At 52.5% G+C, this 25,647-nt stretch overlaps 8 protein-coding genes across 8 annotated transcripts; 1 reads left to right on the top strand and 7 right to left on the bottom strand.

The window, feature by feature from the left end:
* Window positions 1-1,573: 1,573 nt before the first annotated feature.
* PtrM4_037610 (Med15 multi-domain protein) lies at window positions 1,574-4,129 on the bottom strand (the record flags this gene model as incomplete). The annotated part of the gene is made up of 1 exon (XM_001939534.2): window positions 1,574-4,129. The coding sequence occupies one exon, from the start codon at window positions 4,127-4,129 to the stop codon at window positions 1,574-1,576; it is 2,556 nt and encodes an 851-aa protein (XP_001939569.2).
* An 869-nt stretch (window positions 4,130-4,998) lies between these two features.
* PtrM4_037600 (Npa1 domain containing protein) lies at window positions 4,999-8,632 on the bottom strand (the record flags this gene model as incomplete). Its single annotated transcript, XM_066104222.1, has 3 exons — window positions 4,999-6,560; window positions 6,607-8,388; window positions 8,437-8,632. The coding sequence occupies 3 exons, from the start codon at window positions 8,630-8,632 to the stop codon at window positions 4,999-5,001; spliced, it is 3,540 nt and encodes a 1,179-aa protein (XP_065966424.1).
* Window positions 8,633-11,882: 3,250 nt separating this feature from the next.
* On the bottom strand, window positions 11,883-12,794 carry PtrM4_037590 (uncharacterized protein; the record flags this gene model as incomplete). Its single annotated transcript, XM_001939532.2, has 2 exons — window positions 11,883-12,062; window positions 12,123-12,794. The coding sequence occupies 2 exons, from the start codon at window positions 12,792-12,794 to the stop codon at window positions 11,883-11,885; spliced, it is 852 nt and encodes a 283-aa protein (XP_001939567.1).
* Window positions 12,795-14,220: 1,426 nt separating this feature from the next.
* On the bottom strand, window positions 14,221-16,963 carry PtrM4_037580 (PcnB, tRNA nucleotidyltransferase-poly(A) polymerase; the record flags this gene model as incomplete). Its single annotated transcript, XM_001939531.1, has 2 exons — window positions 14,221-15,509; window positions 15,559-16,963. 2 exons carry the CDS (start codon window positions 16,961-16,963, stop codon window positions 14,221-14,223), a joined length of 2,694 nt encoding a protein of 897 aa, XP_001939566.1.
* Window positions 16,964-17,552: 589 nt separating this feature from the next.
* PtrM4_037570 (uncharacterized protein) lies at window positions 17,553-18,749 on the top strand (the record flags this gene model as incomplete). The annotated part of the gene is made up of 1 exon (XM_001939530.2): window positions 17,553-18,749. The coding sequence occupies one exon, from the start codon at window positions 17,553-17,555 to the stop codon at window positions 18,747-18,749; it is 1,197 nt and encodes a 398-aa protein (XP_001939565.2).
* A 662-nt stretch (window positions 18,750-19,411) lies between these two features.
* Window positions 19,412-19,642, bottom strand: PtrM4_037560 (uncharacterized protein; the record flags this gene model as incomplete). Its single annotated transcript, XM_066104221.1, has 1 exon — window positions 19,412-19,642. The coding sequence occupies one exon, from the start codon at window positions 19,640-19,642 to the stop codon at window positions 19,412-19,414; it is 231 nt and encodes a 76-aa protein (XP_065966423.1).
* Window positions 19,643-20,966: 1,324 nt separating this feature from the next.
* On the bottom strand, window positions 20,967-22,372 carry PtrM4_037550 (OTU multi-domain protein; the record flags this gene model as incomplete). Its single annotated transcript, XM_066104220.1, has 4 exons — window positions 20,967-21,047; window positions 21,150-21,758; window positions 21,811-22,235; window positions 22,285-22,372. The coding sequence occupies 4 exons, from the start codon at window positions 22,370-22,372 to the stop codon at window positions 20,967-20,969; spliced, it is 1,203 nt and encodes a 400-aa protein (XP_065966422.1).
* Window positions 22,373-23,707: 1,335 nt separating this feature from the next.
* Window positions 23,708-24,372, bottom strand: PtrM4_037540 (uncharacterized protein; the record flags this gene model as incomplete). Its single annotated transcript, XM_001939529.2, has 2 exons — window positions 23,708-24,202; window positions 24,259-24,372. 2 exons carry the CDS (start codon window positions 24,370-24,372, stop codon window positions 23,708-23,710), a joined length of 609 nt encoding a protein of 202 aa, XP_001939564.2.
* Between the last annotated feature and the right edge of the window lie 1,275 nt (window positions 24,373-25,647).

Genomic DNA, 25,647 nt, shown 5'->3' with positions numbered 1-25,647 from the left:
ATCTTTCGGTTCAATTCTAACCCTATCATTGCGCCCTGAACCTGCCGACTCTACTATACCCATGAAATTGCACACCTTGTCGTCGTGACATGGCCATCACCTTCTCATATAACTAACCTATTATCCCGCTGTTTGATTAGATTTGTATCTCCCCCCGCAAAAAAAAATAAAGAGAACAGGGTAGTCTAAGACACACTACGCCACTTGCTAATCCTACCCATCTACCTACCTACATAATCAAACAAATCAAACATCAACACCAACACGCTCCCCACATCCACCCATCCAATCATCTCCTCCCTCCCCTCCCCATCAACCTCTCTACCAGACGCAGAAACCACACCACACCACACCACCCTCCCTACATCCTACTTACAGCGAGCAACAAAAAATAACCCTCCCTTCTTTCCTTCTCTCAAGGAGGCGGAGGTGGTGTAGTATACATGTCTTTCTCTACTTCTACCTCTACCTCTTTTCGTCTCGTCGCTACATCTTTCTAACCACCCCTCCCTCTCCTCTCCTCTCCTTTCCTGTACAGATTATATGAGATAATTATTGAATAAACCGTCTCCGAACTCCTTTTTTTTCCGCTCAAGCTCTAACGCTTTAATCCATCCATCTATCTATCAAAGTGACTTGTGCATATGAAGAGTTAGACGTATAGGTGGTGAGTAGGTGTACCTTGAATTTTTTCTGGTGGTTTAATGGTACTTCTTTTGCTAGGTGAGTGAGGGAGGGAGTAGAGTAGATAGAGTAAGCGAGAACTCTCGGGGTCGAAGAGGTAGTATATTAGGAGAGCCTGCATACTTTGATGTGAGATTAGTTTTTTACAGTACAGTACTACAGAAATGATATTAGCCATGACGGCAGCACCACACAGCATGCAAGTCCTCACATGACATAACATCACATCGCCAAAGCCTGTCGTTTTTTTTGTGCACCAAACCCTCGACATTCACATTCATGCAACATCTATAGAGCTGGCCTTTTGGTCCATTCTTTCTTAGGTTGACTTTCTTGCTCGCTCGCATCCCTCATGCCATCTCATCGATAAACACATACGCTCATCCGACATCGTCAGCTTGAAAACAAACAAACAAGCTCCGTCCTCATACATGCACATGTCTTGATGCCCAGTTCAGTTTCTCGCGATAACACTTTCACGCCACGCCACGCCGCCATCCACCCTCCCCCGATCTGAGAAGGGAAGAAAAAAAAAGATCCCCGGATATGCCAATTCCCATCCACCCTTCTCCAATGATTGAGTCCTTCCATTTGTAGGAAGGGAGATATCCCGCTGTGTGGATAAAGAAATAAAGCAAATGAAGGAAGAAAAGAAAGAGGGGGGAGGGCGAGAAAAAATCCGAACCCGCCAATATACAGCATATTTGAATGTGTGAATTCCCGACGACGCCGACGCTACACGCTTTGTTGGAAAAAAAGCCCAAACTCACATTGTTTATAACACAGTTGCTGGAAATTCTTTTCTCTCTCTCAAGGTGGGAAAAAGTTGATCATGGTGTGGGGTCTGTCGAGACGTTTTTTGTTTGCGGTGTAAAAACTGTCGACTGCTTTAGTACATGTTGGGTGGGCCGGGACGACCTGGCTGGCGAGGAGGTCCGCCAAATTGGCCTTCGAACATCATCCTAGGGTCTTCGACACCTCGCATGCCAGGCATGGGAGGACCACCGTAGCCAGGGGGTGGGAAGTAGCCTGGCGGACCCTGCATGCCATTGCCACCAGGTCCTCCAGGGAAACCCAGACCGCGTATGTTACCAGGCGGGAAACCAGGAGGCTGGCCCAATGGTGTGTTACCACCTGAGAAACTCGGTCCTCCAGGTCCCATTTGTTGCGGGTTGGGGCCACCAAGACCGGGTGGTTGGCGCATGGGACCACCGAATCCTGGAGGGGGAGCAATGTTGGGTCGCTCTTGGGGTGTTGGTGGCATGCCTGGCTGACCTCGCCTATCCATGTAATGCATATCGGGGACTGGTTGTGAGGGAATACCCATGTTCGTAGGCATGCGAGGATCACCTCCAGTGTTGCGGCGCTGAAGACCCATCATTGGATCCTCGGGGTTAGGATATCCCATTGGCAGGCGAGGGTTATTCTTTGCGCGCATAGTCTCTTGCTGCTGCATCATTTGAAGCTGTCGAATCTCTTGCTCGCGGCGTTCGACGGCCTCTCGTCGTAGCATTTCGGACTCAGTATACATCCTCGGGTCTTCCATGAAGCCTGGGGGAATAGCGCCGCGGTTCTTGGGCTGTTGCTGAGCGTGTTGTTGAGGTGGCTGCCTCTGTTGTTCGAAGAAGGCCATGTTGTGGTTTTCCTGTGACTGGCGAGGCAGATTGGGGATCTGTGCCTGAGGAGGCGTAGAGCGAGATGGTTGTTGCATCAGGTTCAATAGGAAGTCACGTTCGCGCTGCTTGGTGGCTTGGTCACGCTGGGATTCCTGTGCGCGACTGTTGAGGAGAGCTGCGAGATTGGCATCCTGTGCTTGTGTGGTGCGCGGCGGGGGCTGGTGAGGGAAGTTGTCTTCTGGATGACTGGAGTCGGGTCGCGGAATCCTGAATTGCTCTGGCATTGCATTCTCGGGTGACATACTAGCAGCGAAGCGCGATTGCTGAGAAGGGCGAGACTCGGGTGCACCAGGACGTGGACCGAGAATATTGTCCAACATGCTCTGCTGCTCTAGAGTTCGTGGTGGTGGTCTACCATGCTGTAGCTCTGGCGGCGGGGAGTCATGGTGGTAGTCTAATGCAATGCCACCGCCATGCCTCATGCCGTTCATGGGAGGAGGCATAGTTGTTTGAGGTGGAGGGGCTGGAGAACCGGCTACGCTGACTTGACCGAGCATTTGAAGGATACGTTGAAAGCCCTCCTTGTCGGCATTGGCTTCCATGACAGGTGCGGGCGACGAAGGTACGGGCATCTGGTGTTGGCCCTGCGCGGGTGACTCGTCTGGTTTCGCGAACATGGTCATGAACCTGGACTTCTTGTCTGGCTTTGGTTTTGCCGAAATGGTCTCTGTCGGTGGGAGCTCAGCCGCCTTGTCTCTGCCCCAATTTCCAAACAAGATGCCCTGTGTTGGTTCGGCGCCAATAGGGGTATGCAGCGGTGCGGTCAACATGGGCGCAGCGGCGACGGCGGTGGGCATGTCACCGATACTGTCCCTCTGCTCATTGTTCTCGCCAGTCGGTGCATCCTTGGCCCTCATCTGCTCTTTCCAGCGCTGAAAGTCTTCCTGTGTGCGAGGCTTGATCTCCTTCTTTTCCACCTTGGCATCCATCCACTCCGGGTCTTCCTCACCACGGGTTCCGCCCCGGGTCCATTCGCGGCCATTGTCGCGCTCCCGCTCGCGGTCACGCTCACGCCAGCTACTCTGAACACTCGTCTTGGGTGCCTCTTCTTTGGCCTCGTCACGTCGGCCCCAGCGCGGCTCGTTTCGCTCCCGGTTGTTACGGCGCGGGGGTGCATCTGCCTCTGCATCGCCCTCGTGTTTGTCGCGGTTGCGATCACCATTACGACCAAAGCGCTCAAAGTCCTCTTGACCCAAGCTCTTGCGACCCTTGACGTTTGTCCAGCCCTCGCCGTCCTCGCGGGGGACACGGCGGCCATTGGCGTAGCCCTTGTCTCGGTTTCGGTCAGGCTGCGGGTCCCGGGTCCATCGATCGTTCTTGGGGAAGCGGTCTCCAACACTGTCTCCGTCTGTAGAGGTAAACCCGGTGCGCTCCTTTGCGTCGCCTGTTGCTTTGGCCGGGGTACGCGCTGAGAGAAAGGCTAGCTTTGGCGGACCGAGCACAGTCTCCTCGCCAGGTTCTACAAAAAGCGCGTTAATAGCGGCCTTGATGCCCTGAGCTTCAGACAACTTACGCATGCTCTGACGCCGTCCAAATTGGCCCATGGGGTTGATCAGCGGTCGCTGCTCGGTTGCCGTCGTTCCTTCAGCGTCTCGCGCACCCCGGGCACGACGCAAAGTGCCATTGTTGTTGGCGTGGCCATTGTTGGTGTTTTGCTCGGCGGGCACGTCCATCCATTGCGAGATAGAAGGCAGGCCATCGGGCTTCTTGACTAGTGGAGACTCTCTCAAGGCCTGCAGTTCCTCATATGAGTAGCTTGGCCCCCGCATTCTCGCGAGCGCGGTGCAGCGCGAAGATGCACGTGGGTGTGGGGTAGGCGGCGTTTAGTTTGTTCGACCTCAATAGGCGGCGCAAGTAGCGAATTGTACAACTTGAAGATGTTGGCGACGGGAGAGGAAGGTGCGTCAACGTGGTCGTGTGGTGATTTGCTCGACTCGCTTGCAATTGAAGCAGATGTAGTTACGGTGCTTACAAAGACTTGAGTGTGCGGTGACGGCGGGCGTGCGGCTCAGCAGGCAGGTCGGGTAAGAGTGATGGTGAAGAGTGAAGAAGGGTTGGGTACCAAAGTGCGCGTGCGTGGTAGTATGGTAGCGGAGCTCGAGGTGGGATGCAACGTGGTAGGGGAATGGGGCACCCCTGCAGCGTAGCGACGAGGGAGAGCGGAGAAGAAACAATTGCACCGTCAGTGCGGATGGCAGCTGTGATTACTACAAATTGATATCTTCGAATAGCTCAGGTTGGCGTTTTATATGCTGGGTTTGGGAACGATAGCCTGTGTTTGTTGGGGTTGTGTCTGAGAACGCGAGTGGTGGGTCTCATAGGTGTGAGAGAGCCTTGAGATGTGCGCCAAGACAAACAGTATGTGCGTCATTTGGCGGTCCAGGCTTACATAGGGAACAATTTCTCACTACACGATGGGGCAGGCAGCGTCTTCTTCCATATTCATTGCATTGCGATTACCATGGCGCCATGAGTCAGGCCATGTCGTGCTGGCGGCTGCCTTGAATTCATGCCAGGCAGTCGCGCCCATCAAGTGGCTTCCAGATGAGGAAAGAGCGAACAAACAACGCCAATTATGCTTTTCCCGCCTCAGTACATCCGCTCGCCCTGACGCTTCTAAATATACATCTACATCATCTCAAGCTCTTATAAGAGAAGCAACCGTATTGTGGATGCTATCGCTGCCCCACGCAGCCACCTTCTCCTGATCGCACGTCTCATACACACGTGCAGCCAGAGTCCTCAGTGCACGGTGTCGCGCATCGTGACCGTCAAGCATCATCTGGATCCAGGGAATAAGCCCACACCTCGTGATGAGTGTTGTGCTGCCCCCTACGTGTGTCGCTCGCAGCAGCAGCCTCACCATCTTGTCCTTTGCAGACGCAGGACACGACCGCGATCCGTAGTGGCTAAGCAGTTGCTCGAAAATGTTGCTCCGTCTGAACAGTTCCATATCGGCAGGTGTTCGCAGACTGTCCATGAGATAGTCAAAGTACCACTCTACCTCCTTGTGATATGTAGTATCATCGTCTGGTTGGGTAGCCACAATGCGATGCCAGAAGAAGCGCAGGAGTGAGTTGATATCCCAGGCTGGAGAAGCAGTGAGGAATCTGTTCACCGTACTGAAGAGTGAGTGTGTGGGATCCGCCACTATCCCGGCGCAACGGGCGGCAAGGACGCCACCAACATATGGGAACGCTTCCCCACCAGTAGCATCGACAGTCTCCAAAAGCTCTCCGAGGAGGAGGTAGAGCTGCTGAAGATCAAAGTCCATGTTGTTGCTTGGCTGAGCTTCTGTCACATCAGCCTTGCCGGTCTCGTTGCGTCCAGTAGATTGTATTATCGTAGTGAGCTGCCGGATGTTGTTGATGGCTTGTATGCGAATTTCGGCATGTTCGGAGCAGAGACATAATACGAGCTCCCCTATATCCCCGTCGTCAATCGCCTCGCCAAGATCCTTCTTCCTCCAACGTGTGAGGCCCATGTGTTTTTCGTCCTCGACAGGCGGTGCCTCAAGATCGACAGCAGTCCTGATTTTCGCTTGGTGGCTAATTTCCTCCGCTGGCCTTGGTACTGGGGATGCAGATGATCTTTCCGAGCCACTAAAGTCTGCACCGGTCGCCAGCTTCAGTGATTCCTTTGCCCGCTCCTTGCCCATCTTCCAGAGGAATGCATCCTTAAGCATCTCTTTGTAGGCTGTGGTCGTTGATTCCACTAGAGCGTCGCGGACATGTCCGAGCATTGTCTCATCTTCGCCGATTAGTTTGAGCAGGTAGAGAAGCCTCGAGAGCCATTGAGCGATGGCGTCAGCGACGTTTGTTGCAGTCTCGCCACCCTTGAATGGCCATTGCTCCACCAATGTCATCAGAAGTGTGCTGAAAGGCCCGACTTCAACTGCTGTTTGCTTGCTTGCACGCATGGCGTCAAGGTCATCAAAGTACTTGATGGGCACTTTGGTGAAACGAGCGCAGCAGTCGTCTAAGAAGTCAAGAACGTCGTTGGAAGGCGTTCTTGATCCAGATGTCGATCCTAAACTTGCAATGAGAGCATCGAGAGCGTCGGGTGAAGTCTTGGTCTGCAGCATTTCCTGATCTTGTAATATATCACTCAGGAGCGATCTTATGCCTGCATATAGCTCGCTCTCTTTTGAAGTCATTAGCAGCCTTAGGAGTGTGACAAACGGGGAGTACTGGAGGGATTCTACAGGAATTAGTGACGAAAAATATCAGGGTTGATGGAAACGTACTCTGCTTTTGCCACCAGCGCATGGCTGGCGAGAGCCTTGCCATCTGAATCCAGTGCTCAAGCTCCATGATGCGGAAGACATTATCCTCAGGTGACGGAGCGGGCTTTTCGGCCTCTACCAGTGCATTGCACAACGGTAGAGAGACGTCGAACTTTTCTTGCAGCGCAACCTGAGGTGTGACCTCATAGTAAAGTCGCAGCAATCTTGTGATCGACTCTCGCTTCATGTCCTTCAGACCCGGCTTCTTCAGCGCCAGGAACACAGTCCGTATCTGCGGGCAACGCCGACTGACTTCAGATACCAAACGTTTAGCCGCTTGCTCCCATTGTTTAGACGATCTGGCGGCGCTGCCATTGCTGAGCTCCTGCAGTACACTCCGTAGTTTCTGAAGCGCGACTATCAGGACACGGATAGCGAATAGCTGGATGAGGTCGGAGCTGTGATTGAGACACTTTGTAAGCGCTTGCTGGTTGAGGGGTTGAGGAAGGATGCTGTTCATTAGGATAGGGACGGGTGGCGGGTGGTCGCGATAGCTCTTCTTTGCACCAAAGTACTTGGGTACGGGAAGCTGGATCGTTTGGTACAGGAACGCAGAATATCCTATCCATGTCGACGTGAGTTTGGGGTCGTAACTGAAATCGCGCCGTTTGACAAAATAATCTGCGATCAACTCGGGACAGGCTTTGAAGATGTCGACAACGAGCTCCTGATGCAGCGTGTTCGCATATGGCCTCTGGTTCTGGATGAATTCCGAGAGGATTATGTTTCGCACTTTTGTCGTCTTGCTGTAGTTGTCTAGTGATTCGAGACCGAGGTCGTTACCATAGTCAGCCGCGTCGTCCTGGTCGCCCTCTTCATCGTCAAATGTAGATGGGTAAAAGCCCTGGGTAGGCAACATGACACCATAAGCGGGATCTGTGCAGACTAGGCGTAGGAAGTCGTGAGCAAGCTGATCCGGCGCCTTGTGTCCGTCGGCAAGCGAGCCTTCTTCTACTTCATAGCTGTACAAGCTGGCTATCCGCGACAAGGCCTTTCCATTCAGGATTCTGCTCTTGGTATGCCGCGCAATAGCTTTGTCTTGAAATACATGGCTCTTGAACACGTCAAGTATCTCGAACACCAGAAAGGGCGGGTCGGTACGCATGTGATCGAAAACGGCGCGGATGACATTTGTGTTGGACAAGATCTCGCTCTTGGCGCGCTCATCCTGGTACCTCAAGTGGGTGAGAAGATACCTGATTGCGGTTGTGCGAATGCTTGGTTTCTTGATGTGATCTGCGGCTGATTGCTCTCTTCCCATATTGATGTTCCTCCCGAGGATCTTCGGCTCGAGCGTAAAGTCTCTCTTCGCGTAGACGGCCCTCGCATGCGCGCCCTCATTGAATCTTGTAAGCTCGGTGAGCAGTCGCAGAGCGGGCGCGATGACATTCTCCTCCTTGGAAGCTGCCGACGTACTCCGAACAAAACGGCGGGCGATGTGAGGCTGTAGGAGTGTCTTTGCCAAGAGGGTACCGTAGTCGAGGAAGTCGGGGTGGCTGGCAAAGACCTTGAACAAGAGCGCAAGCACAGCCGTCACCTGCGACACAATGGCGCTGTAGTTGGTCTCGACCGCATGGTCCCATCCTTGCGTAAGATTCTGCAGGAATGACTTGTCCTTTTCATCCCGTTCTCTTCCTTTTTGCGTGTCTAGGTACTCGCGGAGGATGGCTCGTTTGCGGGGCACGTCGTGCTCGTCGACCGGGTAGAGGATGGAATCGAGGAATCGTTTGAACAGACTCAACCCTATTCAAGTTAGGTATAGTACAGAATCAGGGCTCAAGTTGTGCCTACCGCTTCGGAAGTCGCCCTGGGAGCTCTGGTCGAAGAACAGAGCGTTCTGCAAGTCGCGCGCAGTCGTGACTTCCTCAGCACCGGCATTTGGTCGCGGCGAGTTGCGCTCGTGGTCATTTTCTGTTCTTTGGCGCTTGGAATCGCGATCAAAATGCGCGCCCTTTGTATTGGCCTCGAAAGCCGTCCTTTTGCCCATGGTTCATACTATGTCGCATTCAAGTCGTCCACTTGGAAAGTTCCCGTCAATCTCGAATTTCTGCAGGGATGTTGCTAGCGTGAAGCATGGGCCACCGGTCGGCAAACTTGAGTCATCAGTCATCACTCTTCACTTCATACCTCATCTTTGATTGTCACATTCCATTTTCCGCCAAATTAGCCATCTGTCCGTGAATAACATGTAGTACGGTTTGTTTCTTATGGCTTCTCTATTCACGTGAACCTCTGCAACGCTCTCTCATTTTCTCCATATCTTTCTGTTCCATACCGTCTCCAAAGTTCATCTCTTATCATCATGTTGCAAGAGTTGCAAGAAGGATGTTTTGTAGCACTCATCATAGGAAGTATCTTTGGCCATGGGGAGTATGGTCCTGCCATCTGGCAATCTGATTGACTCCAGCGCCTCGTTGACGGAGCACGACACCCGCGAGCTGCCATCTCCAAACAGGCCACATCGCCCACCGACACCGCCAACGACATCATTGTAGCCACAAACTACACAGCAGAACACGCTATCGCCATGAACATCGACCGTTCATCTACAAAAAAGGTGCTTGTCGCGATAGTGCAGGCCTACTGCAAGCATAGTGCGGACAGTCACCAACATCCACCATCTCATCTCAACCCCCCTCCCCAAAAACCCAGCAAAAAAAACATCCACCACCCCGACTCGAACCCGGGAGCAAAAATGTAAACCCGGGTACCGGAGTGGCATATGCACGAAGTGTAGATCCCATGTCTAGACCAGGCTGCTTCCTCACCGGAACAAATCAAAACTGACTCATAGGCCTAAATCGGATAGTGAGCCTCGGCCAACTCTCTCACTTCCTCATCAGTACGCCTCTTTAGAGATTTTTTGCTTTGTCATTTGTTGCTTGATGGTAGATAGTCGATGCTGATCGTTTATATAGGTGAGTTTAATCGTGGCAAGGGTAACCGCTACTAAAGGCAGTGAGTGAGCCAGTATGGCGAGCCCGTTTAAGTGGTCTGGTTGCGGGCGCTCAGGGTCCAGAGAGCGTTTGCGAGGCTGCACGTGCATTGCAATCGGTGGCGATGATAACGCACCTCACGAGACGCGCAATGCGCAGCCACACTCCAGTCTGCGAGTCTGCCGGGCTAGAAGAGCTGCAGTGGGACATGAGGGTGCGCGCCGCAGGACACCAGAAATGTCACTTTACGGAAAACGTGATACGCAACCCATACCAATTCACTAGGCAAAAGAGAGCCCGCAGCCGTACTCTAGTTTTTCAAGCAAAAGAGCTTCGAATCAAACAAAACAGAATGCGTGGGCAGGACACCTGTGATCCTAGGCGTGGCTTGCAACACACACTCCAGCCTTTGAATCTCGTCCATGTCTAGTATAGCATAGCCCATGATATCAACGAGAGCTCTATTGAGCGTTTTCGACAGCATAGCCCAACTCATCACAGTCATATCTACCGCTCCCATCCCACCTCGTCTCGTCTCTAGAACACACACCTCGCATGCAATCACTCAACTATCCAGTCTCACAACAGATTCTGCCATCCGCCCACCCAAGCATAAAGTTCTACAACAAATTCTGCCATCTCTCCCTCCCTCATCTAAACCCAGTTGAATTGAATCAAATCAAGTTAAATCAAATCACACAAACCACACAGCCTGCTCACTTCTCACACACAAAAAAAAAGTCTCGGAACGTAAGAAAGGCGGTTGGTGTCTTGAACGCTAAAACACGTTTTGTGGGTACGTACTCTCGATTCTACACCTAGTCGTGTGTGTCTTTGTTTACGAGGCGAGTCGGGGGGTATGAGACGAGATGAGAGATGGGAAGGAAGGGAAGAGGGGAAAGCGAGAAGGGAGAAGGATGGTAGCTTAGTATGTTTGTGTGTTTGTGTATTGGAAGCAAGTGGGGTAGAGTAGAGTGGGGTAAACCAGATTAGATTAAACTGAAGCAAAACACATTCAAACAACACAAGGACAGGCACGACAACAAGCGTAAATACAAGCCTACGTATATACCTTATAAACCCCAACACCGCATAAACACTTTCTACCACTTGACTAGCCCTACCACACAGTTACATAAGAAAACAAATAGTTAGTTGAATGTATAATTTCGTAAAATCTTATCCACATATCACACACTTCTCCCAGTCCCAGGCTAATGCATAACAAGACTTGACAAGAAAAGGCTGATATCCAAACTCCTAGCGATATATCCAGGTCAGTCAACTACTATCCCTTACATCTACCAAGCTCGGAGCGTGGGGGAAGAAAAACAAGCACCACCCTCTCTACCCGCCATCACACAGCACACAGCACACTTTTAAGCATAGTTTTAAATTGTTTATTTCTTTCTCTCCTTCCTTTCTTCTTTCTTTCTTCTTTCTGTCTGTATATCCCCCCCTCTTCTCCCTACCCCTCTCCCTACCCCTCTCTCCCCACATACCCAGCACAGGCAATCCCACCCCATTACAAAAAACCTATACCAACGACAAAACCGTTGGGTAAAAAAAGATCTTTATAGAAAAGGAACTATATGTGGATTGCCTTGCCCTGCCTTGCCTTGCCTCTTCGTCCCCACTCCCACAGTTCTATAACGCAGAAAAAACCCCAGTTTGATCATAACGACGTTAACAAGGAAAACAACAAAGCACACACACACACACACACAAACACAGAGAAACAGAGATATGCAAAAAAGCATATACAAAGAAGGAGAAAAAACGCAGGAAAATGTTTGACTCCCCATAACGCCGGTATATGCAGATGTTGTGATGATACTTGGCCGCCCACCAATACCAACACGAAACACCAGCAAGTTTGTATGTTGTGTGTTGTATGTGTATGGCTGGCGGATAGGCTATGCTCTCAAGTGTCTGTGTCTGTGTCTGTGTCATAAAAGCCGAGAAGAAGGGCATCTTTCCTTCCCTCCTTCCACGCTTTACGACCCCATCCATCTCAATGCAAAGCTCTAAAAAAAAGATGCAAAAGTCGCCAGCTGAAAAAAAACGCCAACGAATAAATGTCGAAAAGAATTTTTGCAGATGATGGGGGTGCCGCTAAGGTAATCCAAGGGAGAAAATCCGGGGTATCGTGCAGCGACGTCAAGTCAAAAAAAAAGTAGTAACAAAGCAAAACTGGAAAACAACAAAAGAGAGATGGAAAAAAAAGCGTGTCGTAAATTTCGAGCCACAGGTCGGTAGTGGTCGAAAAAAGGATGGGCGCTTTTCTATTCGCATGTCTTTTCACCGTTTTAACGGTTTATGATATTGCGAGCCTGAACTTATCGAGTTGTTCTTCTCACGGATACGGATTGTTGGCGGTGGCTCTTGGTGTTTTGCGGAGAGGATGGCTGAGACGGCGAGGGTGATGAGGGTGATGAGTTCGGCTGTGGCTGCACCAATAGCCGTGTAGAAAGCGACTCCCTGTGACGGTCCATGTTAGTAAACTTGGTATAATTGCCAAAGTCGATAGTTTTGGCTTACCTGCTCCTCGCAGACGGCGCGATATTGGTAGCGGCCGTTTGTCAGCACACTGGCATTGGTGCACGAGTAGCGGCCCAAGCTGGCCTTGCTAGCCTTGTCAAGCAAGTTGAAGACGACAAGCGCCGTAACCCACATGATGACGCCAAAGCTACCGGCTACAATACGATAAAGGTCGCGAGAGCGAAACGGGCGGCGAAACGAGCGCTTGAACGAGAGGCTGAGGATGGCGACCGAGGCGAGGAAGTTGCCGGCGGCAATGGCGAAGAGGATAATGGTAGGCGCGAGGTTGGTGTGTGCAGGCCAGACCATGGGAAGTTCCCCTTTGCGCAGATCAATGTACCGGTTCCCGCGATAGATTTCAAACGTGTGCATGAGCATGCAGACGACGGCGCCGCTGAGCACGATGATCAACAGCCGCAGACATGAGCGCAGTCGACTCAGCCAGTGGGCGCGGTCTGAAGTGGAGAGCTCGAGATTCATTGGCACCCGGTTTCGCGTGAATGCGCCGCAGTCGTCGAGGAGAGAGAAGGGGGCGGCTCCGGGACGCGACGAGATGTTGCAAGGTGTTGGCGGGGGATGCGAAGGCGACGACAAGGCGGTAATGTCCTGGTTGGAGCTAACAAGGCAGGTTGTGGTAGTCGTTGTGGAGTTCGCGACGTAAGCTCTGGCCATGATCTTGGGTAGGTTTCTCGAGCCCGCCTTGTCACTGAGCAGGCGTAGTTTGTGGTGAAGGGTGGTGTCGTCGCGCAGCACCCTCGAAGTGCGGAGTCGAGTGTCGAGGTGTGCCGCAGCGTGTAGTATAGAGAGACAAGGCGAACACGAAGGACATGTGTGGTAGCAAAGGCAGGCACATTTGCAGCGGCAGGCACGGCCTGAAGAGGCGTAACATGGCAAGGGGGCTGCATCGGGCAAGCCACCTCGACAAAAGCCTGGCGTCCGAGCTTGTTGAGATCGACCTGACGTCGAGACTCTGCATGCGGCAGATTCGCAACGAGAGACTTTACTATTTCACTGTGCGCGTTTGAGCCCCGCCTCTATTGCTGCATTGACAATGTCCCTAGACGCATGTGCTGTGTTTCTCCTCCACAAAGACCAGTCGACCATGAATCTCGACAGGGAAGCCACGACCTGCACACCTGCCAAGATCGACCAAAATAGTCCGAGCGCGCCTTTCTCATTGGCCCCACGTTTCGAACAAGTTCAATTCTCTCCGCTATGCTGCACCAGTCCTATAACCCAAGCCTCTAAGCTTTGCAAATGCCTATTGCTTCTAGACTGCCCAGAAGGCTGCAAATACAATACCAATACCAATACCACTCACATGACGCCTTGCCTTGCCCAGCAAACTCCTAGTTGCCACTTCCATCCTGAACGCGCGTCGGCCAAACAAGCGGCCAATAACCTCATCATCAACGACAGGGGTCTGCGGGCCGCTACTGACGTACGCAATCCACGCTTGCCAAGCCCATCCCCGAGCCTTCAATAACGCGCCCACGGCTTCAGAATCAACAAAGCTTTCCCCATCCACAGCTAAGGCGAGTGTAAGAAAACCGCTAGAATGCCTTGGCCGTAACTACACTACCTAACCCGCCCACCTTTCTGACATGACATGCACAGCCCGCCTGTTTTAGCTTTTGCATGACAGGACGAGGGAAGCCTGCGCACAGCCACATTATCAGCCACACCATTGCAACATCAACGTATCGGTATCGAGGTAGTTAACGCGAACCTTAGCTTGCAGGCTGACGTGACGTTGTCTGCTGATGCAAGTATCCGCGAGTAGTGGCAGCTGGAGCACGGCATTTAGTTCCGACGTGTGAACAGGTTCGTTTCTCCACTGTGAGCAGGGCTACACGCGGTAAAGAACTTCCCGGGCATGCACGCCATCTGCAATCTGGCAGTTTACCCTGCAAGTTGTGGCGTCATCGTGCAGGAAGGCAGCAGCAGCAGCCTCGATGTAGTAGGTAAACCTACACGTGAGCAAGATATCGATCGAAAAAGAAATATCATCATCAATAGTGACATACTGATAAGCCAAGGGAATTTGTATCGGCAGATTCACTGGTGTTCAATTCGTAACATGGTGACAATCTAATTGTTACTTGGCCACGACACCGCACTCTGCAAACAAGTCCTCAAACCCCGGTGCTGCCTGAACCACATTGCACTTTTCCTGGTTCCACGTATCCACCAGCCCGTCTTCCTGGCCTTGCATAACCGCATCAAGCATCGCAACCGTGTCCTTGACCTGCGCTTTGACACCTTCGACGTCCTGACCACTAGGCTTCTTCTGCTCTTCCAGACAAGTACTCCACAGCACGCACAACCCCATCATGATATTTGCGCGGTAGTTGTGCAGCCTAGGCCAAGCACTCAGCATCACACTCTGCAGAGCGCCGAGCGCGGCATCCAGCAGCCGTATGTGAGCGAGTGCAAAGGGCTCTTGCAGGATACCCGAGAGCAGAGGTACAAGGTCGGGCAGGTGTTTGACAGTGTCTATGCCCATGTGACCTTGTACCACGGGCACGTGAGACATGATCAACGTAGCAAGTTCAGGGTACGACGACGGAGTGGGAAAGTGCGCAAGGGGGGAGAGTATACCCTGACGAAGGATTTTATCTAGGAATTGCTCTCTGTTGTCGCCGTTATTCGTATCGGTAGGGAGAAGCAGAGCGAGCAAAGTTACAGCAACCAAGACTGCTTTGAACAGTGTGACTGATTCTTGCTCCGGTGTTATCGAGGGGATATATGTAAACAAGGGAAGTAGAGCGTCCGCAAAGATGTGGTGATAACCCGTGCGCTGCAGAAAGTTTGACTCTTTCTTGGATGCATCGCCTGCTTTTTGCAGCCGTCCAAGAAGCAGACCAAGTATATGACAGCCCTTTGCTTTCCACTGCACGTCGACATCGTCAATCATCTTGAGTATGGGTGGCATCAGGAAGTGCCATTTCGCTTCTATCGACTTTTGGCCTAGTGAGCCAATCGTCCACTCCAGCAAATCCAGCGCGTATTGATTCCCCGCCTCCTTCCACGGCGCCGGTTGCCGCGAAGCTTCCAGTGCATTCGACGAGGGCTTATTCTGCGGGAAGAGAGGTGGAATGGTAAGCTGAAGAAAGTGTGATGCCAGGCGAAGGGGAAGCTCACTATCGGTTTTCTCGCCCCTAGAAGCCTTGACGGCCTCGATAGCGGCGGCGGGGTCCGTGATATCGGGATTGCGTAGCTGCCAGGCCATGACCACGTCGAGGGCGTCCTTCATCCAAGGGCCAGGCTTTGTACCGAGTGCCTTGGCAAGGTCTGTGCCTTTGAGTAGAGGTCTGAAGGTATCTGCTTCGAGGATCTTGAGCTCAGTTACCCGATTGAGGAAGCTGGAGTAGGAACGGAGAAGTTCTGTAGATGGTTAGCATGTGTACGTCTTGGAGCATTGATTGAAACTTACCTTCTTTGGATACACGTCCTAGCACAACCTCGTAGACGAGATTGAACAAGACTTGCGTTCTCCATGTAGAGCCCCACCGGCGAATGGCCATTCCCAGAGTATCCCGAGCTGTGGCGTCGCTGGTCGGGTTAATGGTATCAGGTCGTCGAAGGCCTTTTGCACACTGAGCGACAAGGTTACGAATCTCCTCGCTGTTGCTCAGGCATGTGGCAACAATGTCACAGATCTTGTTTGGCGCCTTGAAACCCTCACGAGCGACTAGGTAAGCGACAAAGTATGGCCGTTGCAAGGGCTTCTGATGGGGTACAGTGGGCGCATCAGCCCAAGGCATCATCGTAGCGCAGACCCAAGCCAGGTACTTTTCATCCTCGTTTCTCATGAGGATGTCTGGAATAGCAGTAGGTACCTCGCCACTCTTCTTGACAACCGATTCAACAAAGTCGTATGCAGGCGTAAAGTAGGCTGTTTCGGGTTCAGTAGGCAACTCGCGCGTCGGGTCTGTAAAGACGGTCCGGTAGAGGCCAAAGCGGTCAATCAGCTCCAGCGCCATACGCGGCCGAGGACCCTTGAGCATCTTCTCGAGTTCAATGCCGACACGTTCGCGGCTGATCTTGATCTTCAGCACATCCTGGATGTCTGCGTTTCCCATGGCCTTTGCAGTCTCAGGCTCGATGGTGTAGTCGAGACGGCTGGCGAAACGAATCAGCCGGAGTACTCGCAAGGGATCATCCTTGAATGTTTGATAGGGCTCCAACGGCGTTCGAATGATCTTGGCAGCCATGTCGTCATGTCCACGGCCTGTAAAGTCCTCAACCTGGCATGTGTGGAGGTTGTAGAACATGGCATTTACGGTAGCATCGCGGCGCATGGCGTCTTCTTCAGCTGTACCAAACTCCATCTGCGGGTTGCGAGAGACTTCGTTGTAAGTCTCTTTCCTTAGATTGACCAGATCCAAGTCAATGCCCATGATTTTGGTCGTGGCTGTTTCGAGGTTCTTTGACTTTTCGGGGTTCGCCTCAATCTTGTGCAGACCCGGGGCAATCTTCTTGGTCTTGTCGCGTGCATCGAGGTCATCGTTGGGTTCAATGAGGCCGTGTTTCTCTGCATTGCCTGGGATTTCAAGATACTCTTGCATCTTGAGGCCAAAGTGCTCCCCGGTCATCTTGTTGATGGCAACATCAATGTCGTTGCTGCCGACTTTCAAGAGCTTGTCTCGCACCCATCCTCCCGTCCAACGAAGCGTGATCTTTTCGTTTGCAAGGTGCTCTGGTACCTGCACGGCAGTAGCGTCTCCATTAGAAGGGGCCTCGTCGATATAAGCGGCAACATCGAGCAACAGTTGTCTTAGCTTGGTCTCGACTTCAGTTAGTTCCAATTGGACTGATGGGGCATCCTCGGAGGTCATGGTCCCGAAAGGCTGAATGAATTGAGTTGGTGCAACAATTCTGCGCCGTTTGGGGCTTGGTGGTTGCAGTTCCGGAGAGCTGCCTCGGGACATGCGAGGTATTTGGCGGGTGAGAGAAAGTGTGGTGGTATGGAGAGGTCGAATGGTGAGTGCAAGCAAGTCACGTTTGTACAGACGTGAGAAAGTGCGTGGTGAGCAAATGCGGCAGGCTCGACTCGCCCACGACATGCGTGTGAGTCAGAGAAAGAAGGAAAACGCTGTGACAGAAACGTACAGAAACGTACAGTGAATGTCTAAGAACGACAGACTTGAAAGTGGAAAGCGTGATTTAACTCTGCTGCAAGGACAAAGTTCCGGAGGGAGAGGCGGCATTTCGTCCACTCACAAAGCGCAGCGGCCGCAACGGCGACGATGTAGCATCACCAACATGGTCACACTCGCCCAACTACAACCCGGCTCGCATATGCAATTAAGCATCTCCTGCCGCCAGCCCGCGTCGACGACAAACAGGACAAGCAGGATACATGCCGACGGCCTCAGACCTTCCGCGCGCATCCAGAACCCCGCGGGCGCATCGCCCTAGCCTCCCATGACGCCGCCTCAAGATGCCACGCCGAAACTCCCAAAGTACCCGGCCGATATCGAGGCCTCTATGGTCCTGCCTAGACACCGCGCCTCGCCTGCCGATTCTCTCGCCAGTCTGCCTTACCGCCGCTCAAACCCTAGCCTGTCCAAGCTGTTTGAATCCACCACGAGCATCTCCACGTCGCGCCCCAACTCGGGAGCCGCAACGCCTACCCAGAGTACCGTTCAGCCCTCAGTCTTCTCGCCGGGGTCGCGATTGAGCGGGACAGGCACGCCCAGTACTCTGCCGCCTGGTGTATCGGACGAGTACCGTACGCTGATTCAGCAGGCCTTTGTGCCATGTGTCGCCGTCCTCGCGGATGCGCAGACGGATGAGTTGATACGTGCAAAGGGGTTGGAGGGGGGGCTATTGCAGTTACTTCGGCCATTTGGCGAATCCGTGCCGGGCAAGGTCACGATAAGAGATAGCAATGGGGCAAGCAAGAGCTGGGACGACTTTGGCGTGCGCTTCATCGGCGTCGACGATGCATATCCCGACTTGCGGGTAGACACGGGAGGACAGCGGACGTCGACGAGCTCTATACGACGGCCAAGGCGGACGGGCGGTGACGTGTCGCAGATTGAAGAGCTCGTGGACCGTCATCTGCAATACTCCGAGTTCAACAGACAGGACCCCGTGCCCGACTACATGAACAAGGGCGAAGCGCCTGTGCCGCAGACAGACAGCACATCATCCCCCTTTCACACCCTATACCTCCGCCGTCTACTGTCTGGACTACCTGTGGTACCCCACGAGACTTTCTCCCATCCCGTAGCTGGCATAATAGCCATCAGCTCGCGCAACCCCCACCCAATAGAAGAGCTACGTAGACTGTACAATAGGCAGCATGACGGCGACCTGCGGTTTCCGCAATGGGTCGAAAACGACTTCTTACGATATTACGTCTTAATACATGATGAGGAAACGGGCGACATTGCGAAATCGAACCAGACTTTTGATTCGATGAAGCGCCATTTCGGACTACACTGCCACCTTTTGCGGCTCAAAAGCCAGCAATGCATAGCTTCGGATGACGATAGTGTACGTCTACCGACATGCGAGTGGATGTCTGCGTCGGAGGAACTAGCAGAGATTCAACGACGAGGTACATCTCCTTATACCCCTTACTCCTACACCCTATACATACTCACCCTCGAATAGAAACCACAGACGACATAACAGACCCAGCGCCCTACTTCCCCGACTCGGACATCAGTAGTCTCCGCACCTTCATCCGCGAACTAGTAACGCAATCCATCATCCCCAACATGGAACGCAGCGTGTCGACATGGAACGAGCAAATCCTGTCCCGCCGCCGCGGTCTCTCAGGCCGCTTCATGTCGCTGTCGAAGCGGTGGACACCGTTTGGTAGCTCCCGCACCAGCTCCTCGTCATCATCCACAATCTCCAGCAACTCAAACTACGACAGCCTGCAAGGCTTCTACCGCCCAGACGCACCAGAAGCCATAATGCGCCGTCTAGCAGACTACTGCTTCATGCTCCGCGACTGGAAGCTCGCCCTCAGCACCTACGATATTTTACGGACGGATTTCCAAAACGACAAAGCCTGGCGCCACTACGCCGGCGCCGCAGAAATGGCCGCCCTCTCCGCCCTCATGAACCCGCAACCCCTTTCTTCAACCCCCAAAACCCGCGCTGAAAACATCGACGCCTGGATCGAAGCAGCCAGTTACTCCTACACCGACCGCCAACGCTCCGCAGCCCCATACTACGCCCTCCGCACCCTAGTCCTCAGCTTCGAACTCCTACGCCTCCGTGGCCCCGCCGCCGCAGACGACGCCGCACGCTGGGCCACCCGCATCCTAGATGCCCACCTCGTGGGCCCCGCCGGCCACGCCCTCATCACCGAGCGCATCTCGGCCTGCTACGCCATCCGCACGGGCACCGGCCATTACAAACTCGGCTCCCGCCGTCGCAAAGCCGCGCTCTGGGCTGTTCTCGCCGCGCAGAATTGGTTCCAACAGGAAAAAGCCGTACAGGCTGAACGGGCGCTGGATACGGCGCTCAAATTGTTCAACACGCGGATTGAACATTCTGGTACGCCGGGGAGTGTGGGGCTGGGCAGTGTGGGCAAGTTGCCGTATGATGATATGCAGCTTTTTATTGACTTGCTCCGCCAACAAATCATGGGGCTTAGACTGCTGAATCAGGGCTATGTTGATGATGATGATTTGCCTGATCGGAGGGCTGCCCAGACTAGCGATGATGACGACGGTGAAGAAGGCGGCGTGAAGGGTGCAAAAGTAGAAGATATACAACCAGAAGCCCTAGATAAAAGCCCCAGAGCTAAACGCAAGAGTCTGATGGTTGCGGGCGAGGGTATGGGTGGTGGTGTGGGTCCGTTGAGTCCGGCGGCTTTGGCGGTGGAGAGGAGGGAGGGGGAGGGAGGGGGCAGGGTTGATGAGGGGTTTGAGTAGTGGTTGTCTGTGTTTGCGTAGGGATGAGGGGGAGAGGGGTGTGTGGTGTGGTGTGGTGTGTAAGTGAGTGATGGGGTGTGTGGAGGTGGATTAGAAAGGTTAGGTGGGTTAAAGGGTTATTAACTAGGGATTAGGGGTGTGTATTATGGTTTTCTTCCTCTTCTTCCTCGTCTGATGGTCATGGTCATGGTCATGATTATGAGTACGATGGTGGAGGAAGTGGGGGTTCGTTCTGTTCTGTTCTGTTCATTCTATCCGTACTACTCTTGTCTAATCATTTAACAAGACAAGACAAGACGTGCATCTTTCCCATACGAAGAGTAGATTTTCACGAAAAAAACACGGCATTTACATTCACAAGCACAAGCACAAACACAAACACAACCACTTATCTCAGTATACGAATGCCATGCATTTCAAAACGTGTCAAGCAACGTCATTGTATGATTCTCATTCGTGATCCTCTCATTCAGCTCAGTCAGTTCATATGCCATGCCATGCCATGCCATCCTCCATCCGTGAACCAGACCGCGCAAACACGCACGCATCAACCTCCCCCACACAAGCAAAGATCAAGCAAGCCACCCCACCTCCCAAAAACGCCAAAAGCCAGTACGTCCAGACCGCAGGCCCAAGCACTTTGGCACCATACGGCCCCGAACAAACCAGCCAATATGCAACGATGTTTGAAAAAAACCCGTCAATGTATGCATGTATGAGAGAGAGAGAGAGAGATTGTCTGATACTCGTATGCTATGCAAGAAGAAACAAGCAAGTAGTAGTAAGTAGTATGTAAAGAAAGAAAGTAAAGTAAGAAAGTGTTGTCCAGGTAAGAAGAAGGAGGGTAGGTAAGGGAACCCACAAAGTAGTAGTGAAAAATAAAGCGCCCAAATGTGTTTAGATATGCTGGGGTATCATGGTTCGTCGTCATTGCGTGTCGTCAACCGTGGAAGAACTGAAAGTGTGTTCGTTCAATGGTCGTTAGAGAGCCGGTGTTTCTCATGTGTGAGAGAGACTCGGCCTGTTGAGTCTAGAGTGCCGTCACGGGAGGTGTGATGGGCGTGGTGGGGGTGGTGGTTGGGGTAGATGCGGTTGCTGCCAACGCCACGGTGGGCGAGGCTACCAGAGCCGGCTTGGGAGTGGTCTCTGCCATGGCAGGGGTAGGAGATGCTACCGATACCGACTTCTTGGGCGTAGTCAAGACAGGGGATACTACCAGTGCCTTGCTAGCGGAAGTTGGGATTGACGAGACTGCCGAAACTGGCTTCTTGGGGGTGATGCAAATGGTAGTCTTGGTGGGGGTGGGTGCTACCTTGGTCGTCTTCTTGGACTCTGATGATTGGGCAAGGGGAGCGGGAGTAGCCGCACGAGACGAAGGGCGGGACGAGGCAGGAGATGCGACATCCGAAGTGCGGAGACAACGGAGCTTGATGGTGAGCTTCTGAGGCTTCACGGGCTCAGGCAGCGGCATCTCAATCTTGGACTGCTGCGACGCTGCGAAGCCGTTGGACTCGTCTGACGAGCTCTCAGCGGTGCCTTCGGGCGTGGAGTCGGAGTCGAAGAGAGGTAGAGGCGAGCGACGCTTACGAGAGCGACGGCCCTGGTCGTCATCATCTCCATCGACGCTGGGGCTGGGACGCTTCTTCGACACGACCTTGGGCACAACGTTGACGTTGGGCAGGCCAGTGTGGGGTCCAGCGATGTTGCGGACGGAGGAGTAGTGCTCCCAAGTCTAAACTACGTCAGTATTATGCCGGCGGGGTAGTGAACATGACCAAACTTACGTGGTAGGCGATGTGCAGGGTTTGACGGGTATCTTCACCAGCGAGATGCTCGTTGGAGCTGTAGTAGTCGCGGGGCGAGAACAGATATGTGTAATCGTGCTGCCAAAGACGAACGTGGACGTTGAGAGCAGAGGCAAACGCCGAGACTTCCATGTTGTCGGCCCATTCTCCAGGCTGACCCATCTTCTCGACATGCTCTTCAAACTGCACTTGCAGCTGTTCGTCGGTGTAGAAGTTGTTGTCAACCCGCTTGGCTGCTGCGGCTGTCTTGCGTTTGGGGTTGCGACGCACGTTGTTCACAGCCATGTACTGGCGGTAGAAATCGGCATTCTCCTTCATGTGCTCGATGGTGGCTGCCCGCAGCTTCTGGTTGAGCCCCTGGTCGCCACAAAGCTGATCGGACAGGGCGTTGAAGAGACAGTTGCCTTGGACATGGTTAGCGGCGAAACAGTGGAAAAGGGAGTTTAAGCTCACCATCGCCGCGAATGGTACTGGCATAGAGGGAATTGGCGTCGAGAATTGGGAACTCTGGCGAGTTTGCTCGCTGTCTTCGGGTGGTCATCTTGAAGTTGACAAGAAGTTGACAAGTGTAGTAATGGTTGTCGCAAGACAGGAGAAGTCGGTGTACGGAGAAGAAGGCACGGGTGGGGTGAGGCGGTCATGGAGGAGAGGGCTGTGCTTAAGTGCGAGGGTTTGCTATTGTAGTGAAAGTGAACGAGGGCTGGGCCGGCCACGCCAAATTGCTGAGGGTCGTGGCCGGTGAATGAGTGAAAGTAGAATATCTCTGTGACGCGACCGAACTTTGAAGCTCGTAGGGGACAAGCAACAGGGATCCTTCAGCTTGGCAGGTCGCGGGAACAACGATGGCCGCCCTGACTCAGGACAGCTCACGCAGACGAGCCTGGAGGGACAATCAGGCGTCAGTCAATTTAGAACAAACTACTGCAGCCTGCAGCCTTTTTGTACCTAGAACAATACCACACACTAGGCCAGACACTGAAGTGCAAACGAAAAATCTGCCGCCTAACATACCTCGGGAGTAGACGATGATGTCACGGACCACACAGAGCTCTCTCTAGCTAGCCGCTGTACGGGGCCCGACCACACACTGATTTTGCAATGTGGGCGGTGAGTTGTCTGCAAGTGGGGATGGATCAAGGTGAAGGTGAAGGCGAGTCCAAAGCCGTTTGCACAATGAATGGATAATGACGGACAATAACAGACTAACAGACAAGGCAGCAGCAGCAAAGCACGACGTCGCCTTGCAGTTCAGAATAGAGCGAGGCCGGGTCACAGTATGGTAAACAAAGCTTCGCATGTGCGCACGCATTGCGGCGTTTTGTCTCGTGTGCGGGAAGACGCAGCAAAAGAGACCAATAAGCGAGCGGGCGAACGATGCATGACCCCGCCAACCCATCAGCCTCCGCAACCACGGGTAGTGCGAGCCTGACCCACGCCAGCATCACCAGTCAGAGTCATCATGGTATTGCTGTTGTTGGGTTGGGTATGCCGTCATCGCCCACAATCATGCGCTGATCTTGTGCCTGAGTTACAGTCAAAAAACAATCTCCGCACTGATCCACCTACACTTCATAAGCTACTCAAACCATCACCTTAGTAAGCGACCTGGATGAGCATCAGTATGTCTGAGCTGCGTTATCAGGCACGGTGTGAGTTGCCGGATGGTGGGGACAAGGAGAATATTGAGAGAAGCTAGGTAATACATAGCTACGGCCATACTGAAGTAACTAGAGTGGGAGAAGTCGAGCAGTTTGTACAACAATTAGACATTGCAGGATATACAATCACAGTAGTGAATTGATGAAGAAATTGCAAACCGGAAACCCAAATCGCCCGTTCTACTGAAGAACAGAACTTGGATCTATCCATCTAGGAATTATCCATAGTTATCTCTAATATCAGAAGTATTCATACCAAACAGGGACGAAATAAACGACAGCGGCAACAAAATGATGGTAACGAGCGTGAAGACTCTAATCGCTCTGGTGTTTCCCTTCTCTGCGATTTCAATATTGTAGCGAAGCACTTTTGTGCTTTTTTCTAGTTGCTGGCAGAGACCCTCGCATGTGTAGCCGAGACCGGAGACTGAGGCTATCCAATGGGATATCTTTGTGCGAGTGAACTGGGCCGTTCCAAACATGCTTTGGACATGATGATCTTTCAGGTGTTGGAGTGCTTCACTGATAGTGCTGTAGCGAACATCTCGTCTGCAAGTAGTACAGTCGTCGAGCGGAATTGGTAGTTCCATGAGACGATGGAGCTTCATGTAATCAACCTGAGGCACATTTCGAATGACATAATCCAAATCCCGACCGCAGTCTCTGTCTTGATGATATTGCGCCGAGTTGTCTGTGATATTCACCACCATATTCTACACGATAATTGTAAGTAAACATGCAATAGGTAAATGACTTCATGGATTCGTACGGAAAAGGTCATCTGGTCCTGAATAGTAGACAGTATACCGTGAAAAAGCTCAGCTACGTCATGTTGACTGTTGGATGGGGTGTTGGCGTCCTCCCCAGTAATGTCGTCCTCCATGTTTGTTGGCCATGATAGGAACGGGAGGACATGGAAGAAAACCGGGTTCACAAACTGTGCGTAGTTTATGGGCGATGATGTCGGTTCAGCTTCGCCGACGTCGCTTGTATACTCCACTTTTTCTCCTTCCTTCCCCTCTTCTTGTTCTTCCGCGTCGTGTCCCTGTCTAGATTAACCATTGCCAACGTTGACATTATCAAATAAATTACACACCTCAATCTGGGAGTGTGAACGGCTGATTTCCAGACTCTGCTGCACTTCTGGTGCCTGTACTCCAGCGTATTGAGCATTTCCGCCAAGGTTCCACCTTTTCACACGAGCATTTCGGGACTGTTCCATCAGCAATTTCACTGCTCTCGGATTAAGAGCCTCTGATACATATATAATCGGGGTCTTCTTCATCATACTCGTAGGGCAGCCTACGACAGATCAAGAGTTCGACATCGATATCCTCCCTGAGAATCCCGAGATATTCTGATCACAGGTCGCTACGTGGAAGCGGGTCTGCATCCTCTCGTGCGTAAGCAGAGCTATTAAACCGCGGACGAGTTTCATAGTCTCTGCGATCCGGATGCCAAATGTAAGGGTTATCATGGTCTCGTCTCATTGCCGTGGCGATCTCTTCCCGAATGAATTTTCTCAGATCATCCATCTCGTCTTCGATGACTTCTTTTCACATATTCAATGTCATCTCCATTACTCAGATTTCCATGTGCCTGTGCAGCTTTTAGTGAAGATGGTTCCGGGTCGCTGGAGGGTTTGCTGAAAGGTGGGGGCGACGTGCCGTCCTCTTGTGCTCCTAGCCTTGCGTGAAGATCCTCAGAGAGTCTCCTTTCTATGTTTTTTCACACGTAATGCTGCACGGCGCAATGCTTGTAAATCACCGTAACTTGGTCTCTCTTGACGTGCAATCTCATGTCCTGATAGTGCATCCTCTTTCTTACTACTATCACTAGACATTCCAGTGTTGTTCAAGTGATCAGGATCTGGCTCGGTTCCCCCAGAGATTTGGCGACCGTGGATATGCGCCTCTGGCTTATGACCATACATACTGGCCTCGCTCCCTAACCGTGCAGATACTAGTCCATCGCGATGTGCACTTGTGCTCGCGTATTCAGGAGATAAGCTGATTGGGTAATCAAACACGACAGGTCTCTCCGTGAATACTCTTCTCGGCGCAAGGAAATCTGGTTGGTTGATAACGTAGCCTTGGTTCTGCATATGGTTTTTGAATACATCAACGTATGTGGGTTGGCTGATTTGCTCGCGAAGATT

Source organism: Pyrenophora tritici-repentis, chromosome 1 (assembly GCF_003171515.1).
Source record: "Pyrenophora tritici-repentis strain M4 chromosome 1, whole genome shotgun sequence".
NCBI lineage: Eukaryota > Fungi > Ascomycota > Dothideomycetes > Pleosporales > Pleosporaceae > Pyrenophora > Pyrenophora tritici-repentis.
Note: the sequence above shows the minus strand (reverse complement) of the source record. Positions and strands in the feature narration are given on the sequence as shown.